Source organism: Parasteatoda tepidariorum, chromosome 1 (assembly GCF_982258835.1).
Source record: "Parasteatoda tepidariorum strain Cologne lab strain chromosome 1, Ptep-v5.0, whole genome shotgun sequence".
Classification (NCBI taxonomy): Eukaryota; Metazoa; Arthropoda; class Arachnida; order Araneae; family Theridiidae; genus Parasteatoda; species Parasteatoda tepidariorum.
The window spans coordinates 10867549-10892124 of NC_141755.1; the positions used below are offsets into that span (position 1 = coordinate 10867549).

At 29.7% G+C, this 24576-nt stretch overlaps 1 protein-coding gene across 1 annotated transcript in view; it reads left to right on the top strand.

Annotated features, from left to right (window-relative positions):
* The window catches only part of LOC107455277 (teneurin-m), a 467942-nt gene extending 443733 nt beyond the window's left edge, over positions 1-24209 (top strand). The window contains exons 29-36 of the mRNA XM_016072782.4: positions 1501-1880; positions 3096-3563; positions 4454-4951; positions 11990-12249; positions 15982-16177; positions 19676-20031; positions 21353-21629; positions 23572-24209. Coding sequence (XP_015928268.2) covers positions 1501-1880; positions 3096-3563; positions 4454-4951; positions 11990-12249; positions 15982-16177; positions 19676-20031; positions 21353-21627 — 2433 coding nt within the window. The 3' untranslated portion in view covers positions 21628-21629; positions 23572-24209. The remainder of the gene's footprint in view (positions 1-1500; positions 1881-3095; positions 3564-4453; positions 4952-11989; positions 12250-15981; positions 16178-19675; positions 20032-21352; positions 21630-23571) is intronic.
* Positions 24210-24576: the final 367 nt, after the last annotated feature.

Below are 24576 nucleotides of genomic sequence, written 5' to 3' on the forward strand. Positions count from 1 at the left end.
GGATTAAAATACCCAGTTTACTTTTTTGAATCTGGTAAAACATATTATTATATAAAACCTGTCGCGAGTCTTTGTTCGTAAATATTTGCTTTCCTGTCAAATACGTCTTCGCAAGGTGAAACAGTTTTGCAGTGTTAGTTTGGCAGATTTTACTGCCGCGCCGAGCTTTTGAAAAAACGGTGAGAGAACTTTACGATAGATTTTTAGAAAAGCGACTTGACAACAATTTTATTTTCACTGCTAACACTATAAATGCTAAAACAGAAGTTCAAGAAACTGATGCTGAAAATTGATTGTGGAAAAAAATTATTTTAGCTTATCATACATAAATGCCAAATATATAAAGATCTGAATTTTGGATTTCTTGTCGCTTACGTTGATTTTTTTAATGAACGGCACACTGCGAAAAAAAAAAAGTATTATAAATACTACTAGAATTTGGTCACATATATCACCGTATTTCTGGCTTTTTGGGGAAACCAAAAAGCTCAATATTTTTTCCCGAAGTGCTTTGGTAATGATTTTAGTAAAATTTACAATAAAATATGGTCTTATTCTCTACGAGGTAAAATTTGGAAAACATGCTAAAACTTGGTAATTTTATCATGATACCTAAGAGCATGGCATAAAAACCATATATACTGTTGAATTTACTTTTCAGTTTTTTGCGATTTTACTAAATGAGTAATAATAAGAACTATAATTTTAAAAACCAGAATTCCCGGTTAACCGTTACCATATAAATGAAAAAATTACCAAATGAATGGTTTAAATGCAGTATATTTTAGTTTCAGTAACTAGAATTATGTAGTTTTTTTTTCAAAAGAAATGTTTTTATTATACATCACTGCATTTTTACCGAACTTTTTTTCTCCGTGCAGTACAGACCGATTGTTCAAAAAAACATGCTATCAGAATTGAAATTTTAACAAAACCTCAATTTCAAAAATGATACTTCCAAAGAATATAATAAATATGTTCTAGAACTAGTCATAGTTCTGGTAAAATTATGTTTTCTTTTACTTAAAGAAACATTTTAAAATATGTTAAAATATCTGAGAAAAAGTTGCCGAAGGCGAAAAATAAACATAAAAAATATCAGTTATGAGCAAACTTGATGCTTACAATACATTTTAATCTAGAAAACCGACGGAAATCATTGCTGATTATTCCAGGAACTGAGCTATCTAAATAATAAAACGCCCAATACACGCTGCAGAATATTCAAATTTCCGACCTTAGTTTTCTCATAAACATGAAAACGTCAGCTATCTCATTTTATACTAGTTTTTTTTTCCAGGACCCCTTTTACGAAGATTAAAAAAAATAAAAAATTCCTTGGAATTATTTATAAGAGAAAAAAAAGTTTTCAACAATCTAAAAGGAAATAAAAGAAAAGTCTCACAATGTGCAAACTATGTAGATAGGGAGAAACGAATATATTATGTATATTTCAATTCTGCATGGGATTGATATTTTTATTCCGCATCTCTCTTATAGCCCAGTGAACTGATTCTACCAAGTGGAAGTCGTTATCTCCTGCAGTACCATACCACAGGCGGCCTCCACACTATCATTACACCAAATGGTCACAAACATGAAGTCGCCGTGCAGACATCGTTGGGATTTTACAAGCTTCTTTACCTCAGTCCTGGGGTTAAGTCACCTTTTGTGATGCATTTCAATGATTATGGTCTGCTGTTAGCCAAGATGTATCCTGATCATTCTGGTAGGGTTGTTTACGCTTATGATTCAAGTGGTCGTCTACAAACTGAGTTTTGTGGTAAAGAACGGACCGATTTCACGTATTTGGAACACAAGACCTTAATCAAGTCATGGACAAAAAAGACACCAAATTTGGAGATACGAAGTGAATTTAGGTAAAATTATTGAATCTTCGACATCCTTTCTTTTTAAAATTTTGATTTAAGTTTCAAAATAAATTTAAAATGTTTATTTTTAATTGTTATGCATCAGAATGTACTGCTGCCTGATTCTGTATTTATGAAATTCCAACAGAATGTAAAATTAAGACTACAGTAACGAAATTCATTAAACATATATTTTGAATTTGAAACACTACAGAAACTCCGTTACAGTGAAATTTGAATGTAAAGAGATATATGATATAACTGCAATAAATGATATTACTACAATAGATATATGATATTACTACTTGTACAGCAATTTTTACAACAATATTTAATTAGAATGACTCTGTGTTTTTACTGCAATTGCACTAAAAATTACGGTATATCAGAATTTTATTCCTTTCGGGGATTTCCAGGTAAAAAGTACCGGCACCCTAAGTGCCGGTACTTTTCACCGAAATTTGATCTAGAATTTGTTGCAGTATACGCCATGATAAGTTGTGGAATGTTGATGGTTTAACAGGCAAACGTGAAGAAGATAAATTCATAAAAATAAATATACGAAACTAAATGTAACTATACTGTAACTAAATAAATGCAATGTATAAAAATAAATATATAAAAATAAATGTATGAAAATAAATGTATTAAAATAAATGCATGAAAATAAATGTATAAAAATAAATATATAAAATTAAATGTATGAAAATAAATGTATGAAAATAAATGCATAAAAATAAATGTATGAAAATAAATGTATGGAAATAAATGTATAAAAATAAATATATAAAGATACATGTATAAAAATAAATGTTTAAAAATAAATGTATAAAAATAAAAGTATAAAAATAAAAATATGAAAAAAATGTTTAAAAACTGTTTAAAAATAAAAATATAAAAATAAATGTATATAAATGAATGTGTAAAAATAAATATATGAAAATGAATGCTTGAAACTAACTATATAAAAATAAATATATAAAAATTAATGTATAAAAATAAATGTTAAAAATTAAATATACAAAAATAAAGTCCTCTTCCGGAACTGAGAAACCGCTCTCTAGAACACTTTTAAAACTGTGACTTATCATAATATTTTCCCTTAGGCCTTTATAGAACAAATGAAATATGACCTTGATGGTTTGGTTTTTGATTTTCTCATTTACAAGTTGTAAGCATACACCTTGTAAATGAGAAAACCATTTTGTTTTTCTACCGTTTCAGGTACCAAGGAATACTTGTTAAGGAAGAGAGAATCCGTTTCTCTGCAGAAAGCAAACTGAATACTCTGAAATATCGGTATCGCCACGAAGGACAAGTGACAGTCGTTGAAATTGAAGCAGCTGGTAAAGTTGTAGCAGATTCCCGCTACAGATTCACTGGTCAGTCTGGGTCCATAGAACAGGTTCAACAGTTCCTCGTTCACAGACCGAAAGTCAACAATGTATTTATTCAAGATGAGCAAAGGCACTTCAGCAAGACAATCGGACATGATGCTTACGGATTTATCTCGTTGTTGGCGATCACTCTCTGGAACAGAGAAGTTTATTCTCTTTCGATTCATTACGACAACAGGGGTCGAGTGCTTAAAACGATGTCGAAATCTGAACAAGATACTGGCACAGAAATAACTGAATATAAGTACACGCAGGATGGATATCTTGCAGAAGTTTCTGGAAGACGTAGGTTTAGGTATGTTTTAACTCAATTTTAAATACCATTATTTTGTACTGCAATGCAAATTTTATTATTTCAGCCGTTAGTAATCTATACTGAACTACACTCTTGGGTGCCCTCTTACTATGTTGGAACTTTTTAACCCTTTGACACAGTTTTAATAATCTACGTCTAACTAAAAGAAAAATATTATATTATTACATTTATTATTTTAATAATATATGGTTATAAAACGCAGCATGTGATAAAGGAGTCTTTTTCTGCGTCAAAAGTAAAATCTTTCAAACACGGCTCACTTCCAAACAATAATTCTTTTAAAAAATTTGCATTCACTTGCACTTATTTAAACCTAAGAGAAACAGTTATTCATCATTGAAATTTCATTAATTTTCAAAAATAATTACTGATAAATATTTTAATATGAATGAAAAAAAATTGTTATCAAACTACTTTTTCGGGATTTTATATTTCAGTATAAATATAGTTCCCATAATCTTACAGATTTTTTTAATAACTATAATAAAAAATACCAAAATGTTTTTTACTTTTAATTAGAATGTTAGAAAAAAATATGCAAAAGAAACACCGGCTTCCCATCTGCATCTAAGGGATAAAAGAGCATGTAAAACGTCATTTTAAAGTTAAATTGAGAAAATTGGCTTTAGAATTTATGAAACCATCAAAAAGAATTAGAAATATATTTCTCATTGGAAACCAACATATTCAAAGAATAAATTACTTTTCATTATTAAGTTAATATTTCTAATCATAGTTGACCATAACATAATGGTTAAGCTAAAAAATGTACATGTTATTCAAATCTCACTTAGCATGGTTGCTACTAGGCAATGAATTGCACTAATTAGAAAATTATTATTTTATTGAAATGCAATTTTAATTTTCAGGTACCTTTATGATGTGAATGGCAACATGAATTCCTTTTGGAATGGTGACCGTCAAGTAACTTTAAAATACGATGATGGTGACCGATTAATTGGCTACAACAATGATATTCCATACGTTGTAGATGCTCGTGGCTTCCTCGTATCGAGGGCTAATGAAAAATTTATATTCAACGCTAAAGCTCAGCTTATCAATGCCATATTACCAGGTATTTATGACATTACCTACGTGTACGATGCCATGCATAGATTATCAGCATGGAGTAACGGGGACCATAATGTAACACAGTTTCTGTATACCAATCCAAAAGATCCAAGACAAGTAACACACGTCCATTATCCAAATTCTAAGACAACAATATCTTTGTTTTATGATACAAATGGGCATCTGATGTACATGGAGGAGACATCTGCAAACAAATTCTTCGTAGCTTGTGATCAGTTAGGATCGCCAGTTGTGATATTTGATTCTGAAGGAAAAGTAGTGAAAAAAGTCATCAGGTACAATACATATCTTTTTTTTTTTTTTTCTACTGTTGATGAAATTAAAACACTACGTTTTTAGAAAAATTACTTCTCAATGAAATAATTTTTAAAATCTTCAAGCATTGTTACATTAAAGAGCTAAACGATCCAAATTTGCTCATAACTTAATACGGTTTTCAATTAAAACATGTTTCAGTGCAAGTTGAATCATGCATTGAGAAAATAATTCTGGTAAAATTACCGTACTGTAAGATAAGGACATTTTAGTTATAAAAAAAAAAGAAAAAAATTTTGTTTTATTTAATAAAACCAAAATATACGGTTTTAAACCATTCATTCGATGGCTATTCCGTTCATGGGATAACGATTTTCCGGAACTTCTGGTTTTCAAAATCATGACTCTTATTATCATACATTTAGTGAAAATATAAAACTCAAAAGTAAATTTAACCAAATAAATTTTTTTTATATCGTGCTTTAAGATATCATGATAAAATTACCAAATTTCACCACATTTACCAAAATTGTTCCCACAATATAAGGCCATATATTGTTTTTAATTTTACCAAAACCATTATCAAAGCTGTTCGGTAAAAATTACCGAGTTCCTTGTTCTTATCGAGCCAAAAATACGGTAAATATTATCATATCCTGACAGTTTTGCCCATCCTTTCTTTTCTCAGTACAGTATTGTGTGATCAATAGTAATCCGATAATGTGGTTCAACTGAAAACCGAAATAAGATTGTAACAAATTTGAGTGATATTATGGTTCAACCATGGGGAAATGAACTCAGCTTAATTCCAGAACAATGAGTTATAAAATATTTGAAATTCGCTTTCTAAATTTCTCGAAAGTTTATTTCGATAAGCATATTTGTCACTACTTTCTCAAAAGAAGAGTTCAACTTCGAAGCGTATCATTGTTACCTTAAACAATTTTATAGACTTACCTTGTTGCTAACTCAGTTTGTTACCAAGTGAACGATATTTTCATTCTACTTAGACCTTCTGAAATTTAAGCACATGATACTATTATTCAACATAAACAGAATCACAGTTCAATTTAACACTATACTAAAGTCATGCAAATTATCTTGTGATGCAAAATACTTAATGTAGAGTAAAATTGATTGTTGAACAAATAGCACTGAAAATGAAGGATGAGTTCGTTTAAATTGTACCTTAGAATCGTGAAATTAAATTTAAGAATTAAGTTGCGAAAAAAATTTTTTTTACTTAGTAGCCTATTACGGTTTATATTTTACTTAGTAGTCTATAACAAATAATTCACACTCCAATATTTCTAATAATATATGATAAAAAAATAAGTTCAAATAAAACTGAAGTCTTTCAATCACATTGAATTAGACTTTGGTTCTTTATAATATTTAAAATAAAACTGGTATTTAATCGTCCAAAGACTCATATCTATTCCTCAACAATTTTCTTTAGTTGTTGTAGTATAACGTCATCTATACAGGGTGTTTCATAACCACCGCCTTTAACCACTTCCCTTCTCAATTTTTTTGAAGAAAAAAAATGCAAAAAATCAATTTATTTTTCATTAAAAAATATAAGAAACTAAAACAAAACATAATACACAAGTTCTGAGTTGAAATTTCAATTTTTTTATGCGTAAAAAATATTTAATTTACCGTCAGGTTACTATCCCAACATATCTCGGGCAAATGAAAAAAAGTTAAATGTTAGTCTTTCTACATGTTCACATCTTCATAATCTGAAAAATCATCTGCATTACTTTCACTTTCGCTCTCGAACGCCATTTTTTTACTCTTTTTTTCTGTGTAAATTCATCAACCATCGTATATACAATTGTGCAAAGCACATCTGCAGTTCCACAAATAGCAAAACTCCCAAACAAATATTGACAAAATTCCAATCACAGCAGATTATTGCTATTTTTTTTTTGGTTCCGGCCGAATAAAAACGTGATAAAACAAAACGTATTGACGAATTCTGCTGTGCCCGAGTATACTCGGGATAATAAATATTTGCAATGTATACGTACCCGAGTTCACTCGGGATAATCAGGAAAGCGGTTAAAACACATTTTTAGAATCAATCTAAAAAAATAGGCAAAAAAAATCTATTAGGACTTAAAGAATATGTCTAAAAATGACGAAATGCTATCTAAATACATTAAATCACTAATAAAGAAGGTGGAATGAAAAACATCAAAGCCAGTTTGATTACCTAAGATTCACTTGTTAACCCTTGTTTTCTCCGACAATCAAAAATTCTGGTAGCTTTTTTTTATTGTTTATTTTCGTAAACAATTATTTATGACATTTCCTTGACTATATTTTTAGCAATTATTTTAAAAATAAACTTCAAAAGATCTGCTTTTGAATTCTATATATTAATAAATAGACAGTTGATAAGATCTCGAAAAATTTTTATAGTAAAATTTGTTTAACAAATAGTGTCCCAACAATACAAACCTATTAAGTTATCGTATACACGCAGTTACAGATATTATCCTATAAATTATTACAACTTCAAAATGAAGAAAAACGTTTTATTATCTGTATTCAGACTTAACAATGCCTCTTTTTCATGAATTCTATAGACTAAATGAATATTCTATCTCAACAGACAGTCGATAAGATCACTAACCCAACAGACAGTCGATAAGATCTCTAACCATTTGTATAGTGAAAATTGTTTAATAAATAGTGTCCAAACTACACAAGCCTATAAAGTAGTCATATAAACACAGTTGCAGATGTTATTCTACAAATTATTTCATCTTTAAAATGAAGAAAAACGTTCTATTACCTTTATTTAGACTTAACTATGCCTCCTTTTCCATGAATTCTAAAGGCTACGTATCTTTAAACACAAGCTTAAATACAAATATCTTTTAATAAAAATGCTTTTGATAATCTCTCTCTAAATATTATTCGCTCCAACTAATCCCTGAAAGAAAAATGGAGATGACATAAATTATCATATTTATGAATTCCTGAAGTACCAGAAGTTGTGTAAAGTTTCTACGCTACAAATATGTTTTTGAAAAGGACCATTTTTTTCGGCATGTTGTAAAATATACCAACAGGTTGCATAAGATAAAAATATTTACAACTCTGAAAAATTATTTAGCAGACTTACTCTTATTTTTAAGCATCAACAACTTATATGAATTTCCCCATGCGTATACCACAACATTTTTCTTTTATATTTAGAAGGAAAAAAAACTTTATAAACCATGTTTTTTTTTAATCAAATGAATATTCATAAGGCACATCAATGCAATTTCTATTTCATAAAAATTATCCTGCGAAGTGAACTTAGTATTTAAAAAAAATATCCTGAAAAACCTCTCAAAATCAAACATGTTTTCACCTTTCCTTTTTTTTCAAGAAAAAAAGTCCTTTTATTTGAAAAAAAATTTGTGAGCAGAAAAACACCACTCATACCTTAGTCAATATTTTTTATTAGTTCCTTCTTATTTACACATAAACATTTTTTTTAAATATTCTCTTGAAAAATAATTTATTCATTATGCAGAAAGAAAAGTAAACAAATTGCATTAATTAACTGTGCTAATAATAGTTTTTAGAAAGTTGAAATGTAATTTATGTTTTTCTTTGCATACTTATATGAAATGATTATAGTATATAAATAATTTAAAATGAGTTTGAAAAGTTGTATATGTTGATTAACTCTTAACATACTGATTATAGATTACAATTAAATGTTCTGCTAAAAAACATGAAATCATACGCCCAAAAAAAAAGTTCATGCTGTTTGACTCAGCAATTTCTAAGCTAATTTGAAAGTCAAATATAAAAAAAGATGATTATTATAATTGGCGAATGTCACAAAATATAAAATAAAAATAACCATTGAAACCACCTAAATAACGGCGGCATTTTGACTTCATAGCGTCCTGCTGTCAGGCTGCGCTCCTTAGGGCTGTTTTTCGAAGGCTCCGTCGTATTATGAAATGATGTTGTGAGTCTACAACTGTTACTCACGACTGTTAGGTCAAGTTTAGCCTATCTAAAGCCACAGCTGTCTAGTCTTATTTTGAAAATGGCGAAAACGTCAATTTGGCGAAAATTCTCAGGCTTGTGAAAATGAAAAGAGTTTGTGGTCCAATTTTGTAATATCTAAAAACTTAGTCCAATGCTGCTTTACCTGGGCTCATAAAAAATTGAAAAAACTGAGAATAAGCCAATGATTTTGTTTATTTTCCTCTAGAACAAAAAATGTCGCCAAATTGGAGATTAGGAATTTTAATAAGTTTTAAAATAGTTAAGTTATTAGTCCGTTCTAAATCCCAGATAATTCTTCACTACAAGATAATATTTACAGTTTAAAATCATCGCATTGCTTTAAGTGTGAGGCACTTAAGCTGTGGTTTTTTATTTTCCTTGGCGATAGAGCTTCGAAAAACAACGTTAAATAAAAGCATCGACTGTTTAACTTTCATGCGATCAAAACGAGGTTTTTATTGTACTAAAATACTCCTCTTTTGAAAGAGCTGTAGGTGCTGTACTAATAAGAAAGCGTCCAGAGGAACTGTATTCGTAGGGGTCAGTCTATTACTGAAATATTGGTCTTGAACTTATACTGGGCTCAATCTGAGTTATTAAGGTGAAAAACTCAGCACACGTGAAATTTCACTTACTTTGCCGCACATTCTCACACTTTAACCAGATTTGTTTGACTTCAGAATGAGACCGATTGCCATTTGCTGCCATTAAGAAGTTGTTCAGGCAGAATCGTGTTCATAAATAAGACACTGATTTTCAACGAATTATTTTAGAGAGATCGAAAATTTATTAATTTCAATTGTTATACAAAGAAACTGAAGTTATGAATCGAACAAAAATATAAAGGTATTTTCAAACTTTCACAATGTGCTCGTCTTACCAATACTATGTGGTACATCAACATGGAATGTGAAAAAAGATAAACATCAGAATAATTACTTACGAAAATCACAAGAAAATATACTTGTAATCTTGAACCCTATTACTCGATCCATTTTTTTTTCTAGCTGTCATCTCACAAGTTTATCCATATCCTAAACACGATAACATGACTTTATTAAAAATGCGATTAAAACAAGCTTATTTGTTGACAAATTACATTTTAATCTCAAAATTTGAAACAATACTATTTTTTCAAGTACATAATTTAGTTTTGAATTTAAAAAAATATTTATTTTACAATAAATCGAAATAAACTAATAGGGATCAGCTATTTATAGAGTGTTTCCTCTTAATTTTAAATTCTTTAAAACTTGAAAAACTTTGTAGAAATTTGTAGTAATTTTCGCCAAATGACTACACATTATTCGTCACAAAGTACTACTTGAGTAAAACATAAACTTAGAGTTAAGCATATTGTGAATAATTTTCGTGTATCAGAATATGGTTGTGTGGTCGTGTATCAGAACATGACAACTACTTTACAACAAAGTGATGTTCCACTGCACTGATACCTACTACAAACGATAGTTCATGGTTCTGTGAACACCCAGGGTGTTTTTTTACACTACTTGGTGTAAAATTGCCGCCACTATGTTTGCTATTTATTAACACTACAATTTATAATTACAGTAAGATATGATACATATATAAGAATTAGTAAAGTTATTTTTACGAGACAATATAAAATAAGAATCAGTGATTTAGGTTGCATACACAAATTCTTAAAATAAAATGAGTTAGTAAATGAAATATGAGCGTAGCTAAGTGAATATTAAGACAAATAAAAACTAGACTTAACAGAGCAGGAAGAAATATAGATGTATATTTTAAATTGTAAAAATATTTAATACTGTTTACAGAGAGTGGATAAACTTAAATATAAATACCATTATTGCACAACTGGAAACATATATACACATTTTTAACGAAGTTACATTCAAGACAGTCACAAATACTCGTGAACTCGTTATTGATTGTAAGCAATTACAGACGAAATCAAAACGAGCTAACATTGGAGTTATCGGTAATGAAAATATTTAACGAATGATGTAAAAGCAAGTGATCTTTGAAACAAATGTCCCATTTTCGATGTTTAAAGCTTACTTACACCTTTTAAATTGTACATGAAAACTCAAGTTGAACAAATGTGTTATTATACAAAACTTCAAGATCTAATTCGGAGAGATATTAGACCTCTGTTTTTTCAGTGCAGTTATTTTTGAGTTCTCTCAAAGCAAATGGGAGGAGGATTAATTCATGCAAAAATATTATCTACTGAAATCAATCTGCGCTTGCCTTATTTGAGGAACATCAGAGTTAGTTTGCTTCCTCTCATTTGAATAGCAATTTTCGCTTACTAATTTACATGGTATTCACTCAACAAAAAATGATCAATTGAAATCAATAAAAAAATTATTGATCTGTACATGGAAGTGGAACACTGATACCAAGCAGATCAGTACAGTGGACTGGTTTTGGAATATTGATATCAGTAGAGTAAATCTATACAGTCAACAAGCCTATATATGGAATTGAAACATTGATATCAGTCGAATAAACTGGTAAATACGGGAAAATTGCACTCTGATATCAGAAGAATGAACTGTTTTTTATGGGGAAAAGGAACGTTGATATCAGTAGGATAGACTGAAATATACAGGGAAATGGAATACTGATATCAGTAAAATGGACGGGCCTGTAGAGAGGGAATGAAATACAGATATCAGTTAAGTGGAATAGTCTATGTGGTCTAAAATAGTCTATGTGGGGAAAACAACATTGAGATAAGCCTATTAGACTAATATAAACAATGATATAAACATAGTATACATTACAATACCGAGAAAGTCAGAGTATCACAATTGTGACAGTGGAATTATTTCTTAATTAAAAATTGCACATTATTAATTACATGCATTAAAAATAGCATACAAGACACATTAATCCTCAATTTAAAAGTCATTATTGAATATCATTATTTCTAAATGAAATACATGAAAATAATTTGAATCTAAACTTGAAGTAATGCAGATGTTGTTTGTTTTTCTTAATTCCTTTTACTTAGATCAAATTTCCTTTTTATTTAGATCACCATTTGGCGAAATTCTTTCTGACTCAAATCCTGACTTTCCATTGTATATTGACTACTGGAATGGCATCAGAGATCCTTACACTAAACTTCTTTTCTTCGATGGTCGCGCATACCAGCCAGAAGTAGCACAATGGTTGTCCCCCGAATGGGAAGAGATATCCAGAGTGCTTCGAGCTCCACACAATATTCATATGTACAGATTCAAAAACAATGATCCTCTAAGTTCTGGACCTTCGGAAGAAGATTTGATGATGGGTAAGTTAAAAAATCAGAAATTTTTTTCAAAACTTTCATATTATTTAAGTACTGTAACAGCAAATAGGTAAGGCTGGTATGAAATTTGAATAATTCGGTTTAGATTTATCAATTTTTGTTTCAAACCTAAAGTTATAAAATAATATTTAAACAAATCCTGTGTCATAAAATCCTCACAAGGAAGAATAAATGGCTCGTAGCAATAATTAATAATGCTTTAATTATTCAAAAATAATCAAATTTAAACAAAACCTATTTTACAAAATCCAAACAAGGGAAAAGTAGGCGATTTGTCACAAAAATTATATTTTTATTTTTCGAAATGTAAGAATGTTTGAATGTTCATAAGCTGAAAAAATTAGTATATTATTTTCTTCTACTTGTACCACTTTTTTATTAACCAACTGGGGAAAATCTAATTAAATATTCAGAAAAAAGCATGTGTTCAATAGAAAATAAAATCTTTTCAAGTGAATATATCAAGTTAAAATTCAAAATAATTCTAAATCAACAAAAGCGGTTCAGTACTATTAAGTATAGCTCCCCCAATTTTGAAGTAAAAGTAGAACATTACTTTAACAGTCAGTTATTATCGTGGAGGTCATTAAGTTTAAAGCCCTATAACTTTGAGGCTAACGAGGCATTGTTGTCACTGAGATGTACATGATGGCCGGCTAATGTGATGTACATTGGTCGGCATTTAATACAAAGACAGGTTGATGATTATCCGTCTAAAATGAAATAGACTTCAAGCCACAACCGGGTATAAAACCCAGGATGAGGTGTAAGTTCGTGACTTGTTGGTATCCTTGTGTCATTCAAAAACAATAGCCCAGTGCCTAAGCCACTGTATAATAACGTCTCAATTGTTAAAGTTTGAAACAATTAATGGATGGATATAGTTAAGTTCCACGAGAGAAGAGCTAAAATACTAAATGCTAAAAAAATATTTAAAAAAAATAAAGTTGGAAAAATGATTTGGAATTTCAGATATTTGATTCATGTATATGTTACTGTGGCTGACCGAAATTGTAGGTTGTTGACTTCCGCCGGTGAATGTCGGCAATCACATAGTCGATTTGATAAATGTCCGAAATATATGCTAGGTCTAGTTAAGTGCCACTGCCCGATATGCCCTACATCAATGGTTTTTTTGAGGTCAAGTGACACTGCCCTGTATGCATTTAACCGGTACTCCGAACGCTGATGTTTCTCCTAATATATCCTCAGCAGATATTTAAATATCGAATAAATATAATAATATCAACGAATATAATAATATCAAATCGTATATAACTTGTAGTTCGGACTTTCACCAAGCCGACTATGTGATTGTTAACATTCACTGGTGTGAGTCGACATTCTCTTGATTTCGATCATTCCCGGTAAGGTATACATCTGTTTGATTCATGTGTGATGATGTATACATCTTCTTATGAATGCACGGGAAACTTAACCGGTTAATTACGCCTAAGTTTCCCGTACATTTGTTTTTTGTTAATTATTATTAAAGTACAATTAAACAGTTATCTTTGAGCCTATTTGAATGCTATTTGAGATTATAATTGTTAAAAAAAAGTTAAAATAATTTATTTAGATAAATAAATGAACCAGTTCAAAAGCACATGAATGGCTAGTCTACATTAGAAAAGCGCCCCTATCGGCATACTATAACATTTCTGGCCATAGGTTATTATGCAATTCTCAATTCTAACGATGTCCGCTGAACTGAATCTCCCTGTATATAATTCATTAAAATCCAAAATGTCAATTGCTTTCTTTCTTGCGAAAACTCAATTAACATGCAACTTTTTACTGAAACGTCTTCTTCCAAAATATCGAGTAAATCTCGAATTAAAGCCATAATGGAGCAGGAGCTCTTATTTTTTAAAAATATCGGATCAATAACTCTTTTTTTTTCCAATATCTGAGACTTATTCAAAGACTTATGGATTCCTTCCTGAGACCACAACAAAATCAAGGTATGGTCATAAAAAAAAGGTGTTTTTACGGCAGTTCGGCGTGAAGCGTGAAATAGAATTTCTTCATGAGGCTAATTTTAAAAAGTGGGATTATCGATTTTTGATTAACTAAAAGAAGTTTAAGATATTAAAAACTTTTTATCGTTCTTTCATGCACCTTAAAACGAAAATGTTGATAATCATTTGAGAGAATAAATTTATGTTCAGAAAAAAGGGAATATTTTATTTAAGTCATCCAAAATTTTAAGATCCCTTTATTAGATTTTTGAGCATAAAAATGTTCTTTATTTTCTCCGGATACAACAACGCATGATATATGTATATATATATATATATATATATATATATATATATATATATATATATATATATATATATATATATATATATATATATATATATATATATATATATATATATATATATATATATATATATATATATATATATATATATATATATATATATATATATATATATAATCAGTTAAAGTATATAATCAATGAAAAATGCCATGCTTTATCTAGGTATTCTATAAAATAATGATAGACCACTAAAGTGAAAAATAAACAATTTCAAAGTTATTTTATAAATTAATTGATCATAAATAGCTAAAATCTCTCGAAAAATAAATTTTATCCCTAATGCGGATGATTAATTGATAAATAATAATGAGAAACCGATGATATAAATTATTGCTCATAATGCTCAGATTAATAACTACGTCTAAAAACATCGGAATGAAGCTTACACACACGTCATTGCTAACGTCATAGCTAAAAGCTGTTCAAAACTGACTAAAAGCAGCTAGAACCGGTTTAAAGAACTTTGGAGTGTCGCATTTCATAATTTAACGAATCGTTGTTCTATAAAATACCTAGTTAAATCGTAGAAGTCAAACATTTCATATACTTTAACTGACTTGTCTAGTTATTTCATGAAATACCTAGTTATTCTACGAAATAAAGGGATTTCACACTTTAACGGTAACACTAAAAAGAATCTGTAAAATAAATATACTTTACCTTATCCGTGGATTAAAAGTTCTGACTAAGTTTTCTCAGTACTAAGTACTGAGAAAACAAACTGAAAAGAATCTGTAAAATAAAACTACTTAGTTCAAACTTTCGATCCACGGAACACTAATTTAACAAAAATCTGTAAAATAAAGCTATTCTGTCTTATCCATGGATCAAAAGTTCTGACTATAAACCAAGAAAGCAAATGAAAAAGAATCTGTAAAATAAATAAACTCTCTCTAATCCGTGGATCAAAAGTTCTGACTAATTACTGAGAAAACGAACTAAAAAAATGTTAAAAAATAAAAATATGTTGTCTTTTCAGTGGTTCGAAAGTTCGAACAAAGGATTCAGAAAACAAACTTAAAAAAATACTATAAAACAAACATATTCTGTCCTTTAAATAAATATTTATTTTTTAATAGAACTTGAATATTTGTATTAATATAATTAATCTCCCAACCATCGAGTCTTCAATTATCGATCTATGAGTGTGTTTTTTTAAATCTTACTCTTATCAAAATAGCTATCAAAAATTATAAATGGCTTTTATTTAATTAAACTTCGATGAAAATAAACTAAACAAAGGTCATTAAATAGACTAACCAGCCTTCGAATTAAAATTATAATTTAATTCATGACATTAAAATCTGTTCGTCTTACAAATAATATCGAATAATCGAATCTTTAGTAATAACTGTATGCATTCAGTAACATTCTTTTGATTTCAGGTTTACCAAAGTGGCTGTCGTCATTCGGCTACAATATGGACTACTATCTCCACAGTCCATTCTCTGACCGGACTTCAATGCCCGGCCGAGTAACCCTGAGACAGAGCCTTCCGGTGATTTCTGGACTTAGCTGCACAGCGGAAGTCGTTACCAAGCACTTTGCTAGACTCAGCGCATCTCCACTTTCAGATTCCAAGTGAGCTTCTTATTCTTAAGTCTTTTCAAGATGGTCCTACATTAATCTTATCATCTCTCTTCCTGTTGTCGACATTTCCGGGTCAACTTTTCTTTTTTTTATTTTCGTTTCCAACTTATTTTCTCACCTCCTCAATCTCTATATCTTCTAAAAATGGTTTTTCTTTTTTTGGAAGAGATTTCGGTCTCATAATAATGCAGGATGCGTCTGGTAGTCGGAGTGGAATTCCTTTCCCAAAAAGAAAATGGCTCAAATGAAAGAGTTTCTTTGGAACTTCTTCCGGCGGTACTCTTAGTACCTTATTCTTCGGATTAATAAAATGTTTTAAAGCTGACTGAGATTAATGATACAAAGGCAACTAAAGAACTCCGTAACAAAATGGCCTTAATATAAACATAATTACGGGAGAAAATAACTTGTAGATCAAAGTATCTTTTTGAAAAGTATACTAGTATAGGAATGTTTAAGAATATATGCTTTTTGAAACTTCGTTATCTAAGTTTTAATTATAAATTCTAACGAGTTGATATAAATGCAAATTATTTAGTAGTAAATGGTTTAACTTGACCAGGTCTTTCAAATCATACTAACATATATATACGAGCAAAAAACCGTACTATTGCTCTTTTGTACTTGAAGCTCCATTAATTTGTTTCGGACAATTCCATAAATGAAATTTTGAATATTATTATCTTTTGTACTTGAAGTTTCATTTATTTTTCTGTTTTTTTTCGCTCTATTTAAAAAATGAAACTTCACTTTAACACATCCGTAGGGAACATGGTTCACTTTCAACAGGCCTCTCCTGCGGTGCAGATGGTTAAGACTCATCTCCCCGCTGGTTGGTTGCGTGTGATCCTGGCGGTAAACAAAACAATCTGCGTATATACGCAGCAAGGTGAACGTTTACTCTATCCTGACTGAAAATCTTCTCAACGGTTGTGATGTCGAAGTTTGGAGAGAGAAGTACAAGCTTAGGTGTTATACACGTTGTCTGACCAGGAACATTCAAATGAACATGAACACATCACTACGCATTACATAATTACTACAGTTAAAAGTTAATTGTCTTCGGGTTTACTGCACAGCTGTTAGTGTGTCACAAAATTTTCTACTAAAATCAATAACGCATTTTATCTATTTCATTCCACTCCTTGCACAAGGAGTTTTTGAAAGAATCCCAAGGCTTTATGAATCGTAGCCCACACCCGTATCTCTAAGATCAACCAATTGAAACAACCCATGGGATTTATAACTAACAGGTGAATAAGGGTGCCACACTTGTGTTGTAATAAAGGCATAAAAGTGTGCTATGCGTTTGGAATCTTACCTAGTGTCTTGTGCTGAAGTAGAATCCTGTTGAAAGACTATTTTTTAATTTCGCAAAAAAAATATCTTTATAAATGAGATTGCTATATGTTGTAGCAAAATACTTTGTTCTATACCTTGCAAAAAGTTTTTTCGACAATCGTAGCTTATTAAAAACTTTTCGTGATCACTTGTTTTAAATGTTACTTTAGACGCTTTTGTTGGTAAAGGTTTAAACCATCTAAGCAACATCGACATTATTTTTTACTAGCTGAATAATAATCAATAAACAACAAAAAGTAAATAATCAATAAATCAGTCCCGAACAATACTGAAAAAAATGTCCAAATTTGAAAAAAATATATCCACGTAACAAATAAAGCTAAAACAATTTCGATTTCTTGTATTTATTTATTATTTTTTATCGTCCCTGGTGTTTTTACCTAAGCAAACACGTTCAGATTAAGCAATGCACCTTTTTAGTTGTTTGTCCCACAATAATGAAGATTAACTGTATTCAGTATAATTTGGCATGATGCTTTTACTCGAGACTGTCTCGTGATAGCCAACATTTACCACAATTAAATTATTTTTTCCTCTTTATTCATTCCTAAAGGATCGTGAAATACCTCTTTCCACAGAATCTATACTAAAACTGCACAGTAATAGTGGGGTTCTAAAAGATACCAAACATAAAAGATACCAAAAATATAATATAATGCTTCGTAAACCTATATTAGTATGTTTGGTACCTATTAAAACTGGATCAATTACCATAATAACAATAGTGACTAAAGGTGGCCACACTCGAAAAAATTTAAAAAGTGATGGAAAAAATTTATTATATAAACTGTATTAGCTTAGTATTTTTGACCAAAGCTATTTATAAATTAAATAATATGCAAGTAAATGTCAAAATTGACTAAATGAATTCGTAAAACTATAGGAAAATTTAAGATTTGCAACGAAAATATCATAAAACGTTCTTAAATTTTTCCCTACTAAGACCTCCCTTGTCTATTACAAATTAATTAAGCATCATAGGTGTCAAAATATAATGGTATAGCAATTTTTTACTTTTCTTTTAAATCAATTAGTACTCCTGAAAAACATAAATTAATTTTTCTTTCAAAGTAGTTCATTTTCTACATGGTTTCGTGCCTTTCTTTGTGTTTAGAAATACATGGTGAAAGAATTGAAATCTTTGTGAATGAGAATAGAAAATGTACCCCTTAAGAGAATCGATACTTGACGAGCTTGGCTTACTCGAAATAGAATGGAAAGAACAGCTGCTAACGTAAACAAATGTCACATTACCACAACCAATCAGGATCGAGATACCCACACTTCATTACAACGGTGTCTCATAAAATAATAGAAAACGTGCGATAAACTTTTTAGTTAATGAAAGCTATAAGTTTGCAAACAGCAATGACGATATCTTTTTAAATATTTGATAAAACAGAATCATCTACAGTTTTCTTTAAAACAATACCTAGTTGGCATAGGAACAATGGCAATTCCTCTCTTCAGATTCGTACGATCTTATTGGAATTTTTGAACAAGTTTTAGGCTCGGAGGCTAAAATTCCCCTTTTAACCACTATCCAAAATTAGTAATGCAGCGCAAACGATTTTTAAATTATGAGAGAGGCGCACACTCACTTTCTCATCACTTTATTATTATGGAAGATTGCATTAAAACGCAATTGGATACTTGCAACCCGATAAGAAATTTAGTGAGTATGCCTAACCATGTGATGTAAATCATTTTCAAATGGATACCTGTATGTGGTGTCACGCGTGTGTGTCGAACCTAATTGGCTTCTAAATCGACAAATGCCCCGATTTAGATACGATGACGTTACTGGCTGGTATCTAATTGGGTACTTGCAACTCGAAAAGAAGTGAAGCATTTATGCCTAACCATGCAGTTTTAATTAGATTTAATTGGATACCTGTAAGCAATGTCATGCGTGTGTGTCGAACCCGATCGGCTTCTGGATCGACAAATGCCACGATTTACCTACAATGACGTCACTTGAAGTTGTCCAATTACAAAAAGCATTGATGTTGGGTAGATGGTTTAAACTTTTACCAACGAAAACTGAACTTCTATTGCATTAAAAAAAATTTGACATGTAATGTGGAATTTATCTAAAATGACATTTCATCATTTTCATTTGAACAGGTACCAAGCTGATCTGCAAGCTCAGTTCGCCAACTTACCTTCAGTTCTAGGTGATGGCCTACTCATGTCCACATCCGAAGGTCGGGCATACATTCACGTTTTGAGTGATGCCAGTCCCATTCTTCGAGATGTCATGACCGAAGTTCTTAACGATACTGCCTTCGTGGATGTTCGCTATTCTTTGAATGGACAGGATTCGTTCTTTCTCGTTCAACCGGATCAGAAACGAGTTCAGGAAGACTGGGACCAATTACAAAGACTGGGAACAATGTTCAATGTTACTATGCATGCTGGTGATACTCATGTGGACTTGAGATTAAGAAGCCCAGCTTTGTTGCTGAATATACGATATGGTGGTAAGTTGAACTACAATCTTTGCTATAATTTTGAGCCATTTATTTTTTTACATTTATAAGTCTATAAAATGTAACAGTGAAAATTAGTAATGTTTTTAATTGTGTAAACTTAAGTTTTAATGATTTAAAAGTGACTCTAAGCTTGATCAAGTTCTTAAATTTATGATATAAATTTTTTCCTATGATAAATATATAAAACAATATTTGTAATATTATTTCTTACCAAATTGGCCAATTTTGGATATTTATGATGTTAACTGAGGCAATACAACGACCAAGAAGAAAGCTTTTTAAGTAGTAATCAGATGTTTACGAATGAAAATAGAATTGAAAATTTAAATAGCACAGTTACTTGACAATATGCTTAAATATTGGCAGAAATAGTTAGATTTTACTACTGTGTGAAAAATTCCTAGAGAAAGAAGTTTAGTGTTTTGAAACGCATTATTATTTTAACGAAAACAAATTATAAAAAATGTTTTAAACTTATTTATCGATTCTTACAATAATTTTTCAAGTTAAAGTATTTTCTATTGTTTTTAGGTAATATTTCCGCAAAACGATACCACTTTCTTACACATCAAATTTAGATTAAAATTAGTTAACAATAGTTAAAACAAGTTAAAATTAGTTAAGAAATCAAAAAAAAAAATTAGTGTGTGCAGCGCCGATAGTTCTTCCTACAAATTTATAGTTTAAGATAATCTGACGTCCCAATAATCAATAAAAAAAAGTTATAATAGTCTTAATTTTATTCATAAAGTAAATAGCATAAGTAATCAATATTCAGTGCACATAATATAATAAAAAGAATTCAAATTATCTGCTGTTAAAACTACTGTTCTCATCTTTTAAGAAGAGTCCTGGTACGAAAGAACTTAAACAGCAAGTAGTACATAAAACATATAGTATATATTAAAATAAAGGCACGTAATAACGTAGAATGCATTTCCGAAATAATTTATTTCCAAAGAAGGCATTATGCAAAGCCTGAAAATATATTTGACAATCATTACCTTTACAAAATTTAAAATATCAAAAAATACTACATTTTTCTCCATTGCTGGGTATTGGGTGATAAAATATAGACATGATATGCTATGATAAAATATAATAAAATATGCAATTAGATTTAGAAATCGACAACTACATCAGAATATTAATATAAACTATAAAACTTAAGACTCAACATTTAAAATAACTTTTTGAATCTGAAATATAGTTTATTTTAAACTTCAAACGATTTCTCTTTCCAAGTGTATCAGTAATTTTTTTTAAAAAAAGGAACCAATTTACTTTACCATTTTAATCACATTTTTAGGAAGCTCCGAAGATGAAAGGAAACGTTTAGTTCGTCATGCAAAACGGAAGGCTGCAGATGACGCCTGGCAAATGGAGACCAGTCTCATTCGAAACGGTTTCAAGGGTACCAGAGACTGGACATCGTCGGAAAGAAAGGAACTCCTGGAAAAAGGATCAGTGACCGGATACTACGCTACAAGTGCTCACGATATAGACAATTATCCAGAACTAGCTGATGATCCCACAGCTATCGTTTTTCGGAAATTGCAGCCAGGTTCAAATTTCGATGTTTGAAAGTAAGTGTTATATAACAATAAGACTTCATACTTTAAGATAACAAGATACCAAATTTGCATCAGAATGTGACTATACACAGAAACTTCAACAGTTTTTCTATGTGTTGCATTATTTCAATGCTATATTTCAAAATTTATCATTAAAATTTTTTTTATCTCCAGAAAAATTTAAAGTTTAATGCTCGAGAGCGTTAGAGTTATAAATGCCTCCTTTATATCGGTTTCAATTAATTATATAAAATAAATATCAATATTAATTTGAAGAAAAGAATAAATACTTTTGAAATAGTCTTTAATTACTAAATTTTTTTCATTAACTCATGTTTTGTCATTAACTCATATCATGCTACGTTGCTTTGTCATTAACTCATATCATGCTACGTTGTTTTGTCATTAACTCATACCATGCTACGTTGTTTTGTCATTAACTCGTGTTATAATATTTACCGTAAGAAGTAACTCAAGAGCTTTAAAATGAATATTTTCTTTAAAAAAAAAACGAAGAAAATAAAAACATAATGTGAAGTGTGAAAAGTGAAGCATATATTAAAACACCTAAGTGTAACTAATATAAGCAACGATCACAAATTATTAATTCACACAATTTCCTAAAAATAAGCAAATTCCAAAAATAAGCAAAAAATGAGGGATTTTTTTTATCATTTAAGCAAGATAAGAAAATAAATCGAATTTCAGAAAAGTCCTTTATCAGACAACAAGGGAATTGTAAAATTATACTGTGAAAATGAACTGTAAAAGTATATTGTAAAAGGGAACTGCTAAAGTAAATTTTAAACGCTTTTCTGAAAAGATGCAAAACAAAGCGGCGTGCAATGAAGCCTAAATTTTTTTAGAAAATGTACAATCTAATTAGCAGCAAATACTATTTTTAATTACAATGGAAAACAAAAACATTTGTAATTATACAGAAGAATGGGAACAAAAAATGGTAGGAAATTCGACAAGCGAGCTTTTTTTTTATTTATCTTTTTTTAATTCTTATTTACGGTTTAAAATTCCTAAACAAAATCACTACAAATTTGTTTATAACAAAATATTAGGCAATAAAAAAATAGGCCTACATTTCTCTGTATAGTAATTTTAAATTTGAACTCAATCATTAAAGATTTGTTCAAGAAATTAGTGAATTTAGCGGACTTCAAAATTGTAGCTTCAATAACTACGCTTTTGAAGTTTTGCACGCAGCTTACTGCAAACAATTACACAAAAATTCCAAATTCGAGTACCTGGATATATTCTTTGGCTAAAACTTCGGGTACATAATTTTAAAGTAGTAACAAGCCATCTCCAAAGCAAAGAAAATTATTTTTTTCTGAAATCCTAGAGCGGTTTAATCCTCTTGCGATACTATGCAACGAACCTCATGTAATATTGTTTACGATATAAATTATTCTAAATTCGACTGACGGCTTTCAAATATTTGTAGCAGGAAATCAGTTGAAGTAAAAAAACAATTCTTGGAAAAACTCCGCGTGATAAGACAATTCTTATTTCAGATCAATATTTTTAGCAAATGACTCCTGCAGATTCAATTTACTTGTAAACTAAAGCAAAATAATTAAAAATGTCATTATAATTTTTGGAATTTTTTAACGAAAAAAAATCGTATTGCAGTATTTTCCGAATATCTACCGTCAATCAAAATTAGATGCCATAACGTGAATTGTTCTGATGTGATTTTTTAATTGTTGATTTTTAGATTACACATATACTATCTGCAGCGCTACCAGTCGAAAAAAATTTCAATTAAAAGCATAAACTCTGGAACGGGTAAAAAATTTATACCTAGTCACATGAATCCGCAGCAAGAAATTCTTAACTGTTTTCCAGTTCTAAATTTTTGAAAACTGTCAGTCTGATTTAGATAGTAAATCTGAAAAAAGTTAATTGTTTTAATTTAGAGTATATTTCTCTTTTTCAGGTGAATATATCAAAAGAAAAAAATATGACCAACAAAACCAGTGAAAAATGAATGTTCACAAATTGGTACCCCTTGTTCCGTCCATTAAAAGCCTCTTGTTTAAGCTTCGCGCAATCACAAGAACTCGGCAACTTATTGCGTTCATAAAAGCAGTGAATAAATGGACTACGACAACTTTAAATCGACATGGTGCACATCTTCCCAATGTTCAAGCCTTTCCCAATTATCTTTTCAACGTGAAAGAAATCGTCTGGATTTTACAAATTCAGATAACTGTTAACCGCAAACAATACACAGCAGAAATCAAATCGCGGAAGAATATGGATCACATTTTCATCGTTGACGTAATCGCTAAACAATGGTTGTGATTTATAGCGTGTTTGCGTCTCGTATAGAGATCAGAGGAATCATTGAAAGCTCAGATTAATTGAATATCTGAATTGAAGACGAAGAGAATGTTGACGAAAATGGATCAAGAGAATATTGCTTTTGTGTAACAACAATCGATTATTTTAAAAATTTAAAAGTAAAATTAAGAAATCAAAATTAATTCTAGTGTTACTAGTAATTTTTATTATTTTATTTAGTTTTGATTTAATCAATTTTCTTAAATATTAAAATTGAGAACAAAATAAGAATTTCTAAGAAAAATACAAATATCAAATTAATCAATATTTTAAAAAATTAAAATTGTAGTTGAACTTTTTATATTTTTTATTCATTTTTTTAAAAAAAGGGTCAGCACTTTACAGAGAATAAATTTCTTTACAAATGATTTAATTCTTTTTATGATTATTTTTTAAAAATTATAAAATTTTCTCTATGTTATAATTTATTTAAAATAATATTCTTCTTATTAAGTAAATAAATACTCTATCCTTTCATAATATTTATTCATTTGTCTTTCCCTGATAACATAAATTTAGAAATTTTAAAATATACCATTTTATCCATATTCAGCATTTACTTTATGCAGAGATCTATAATTTTTATTTTTATTTATAA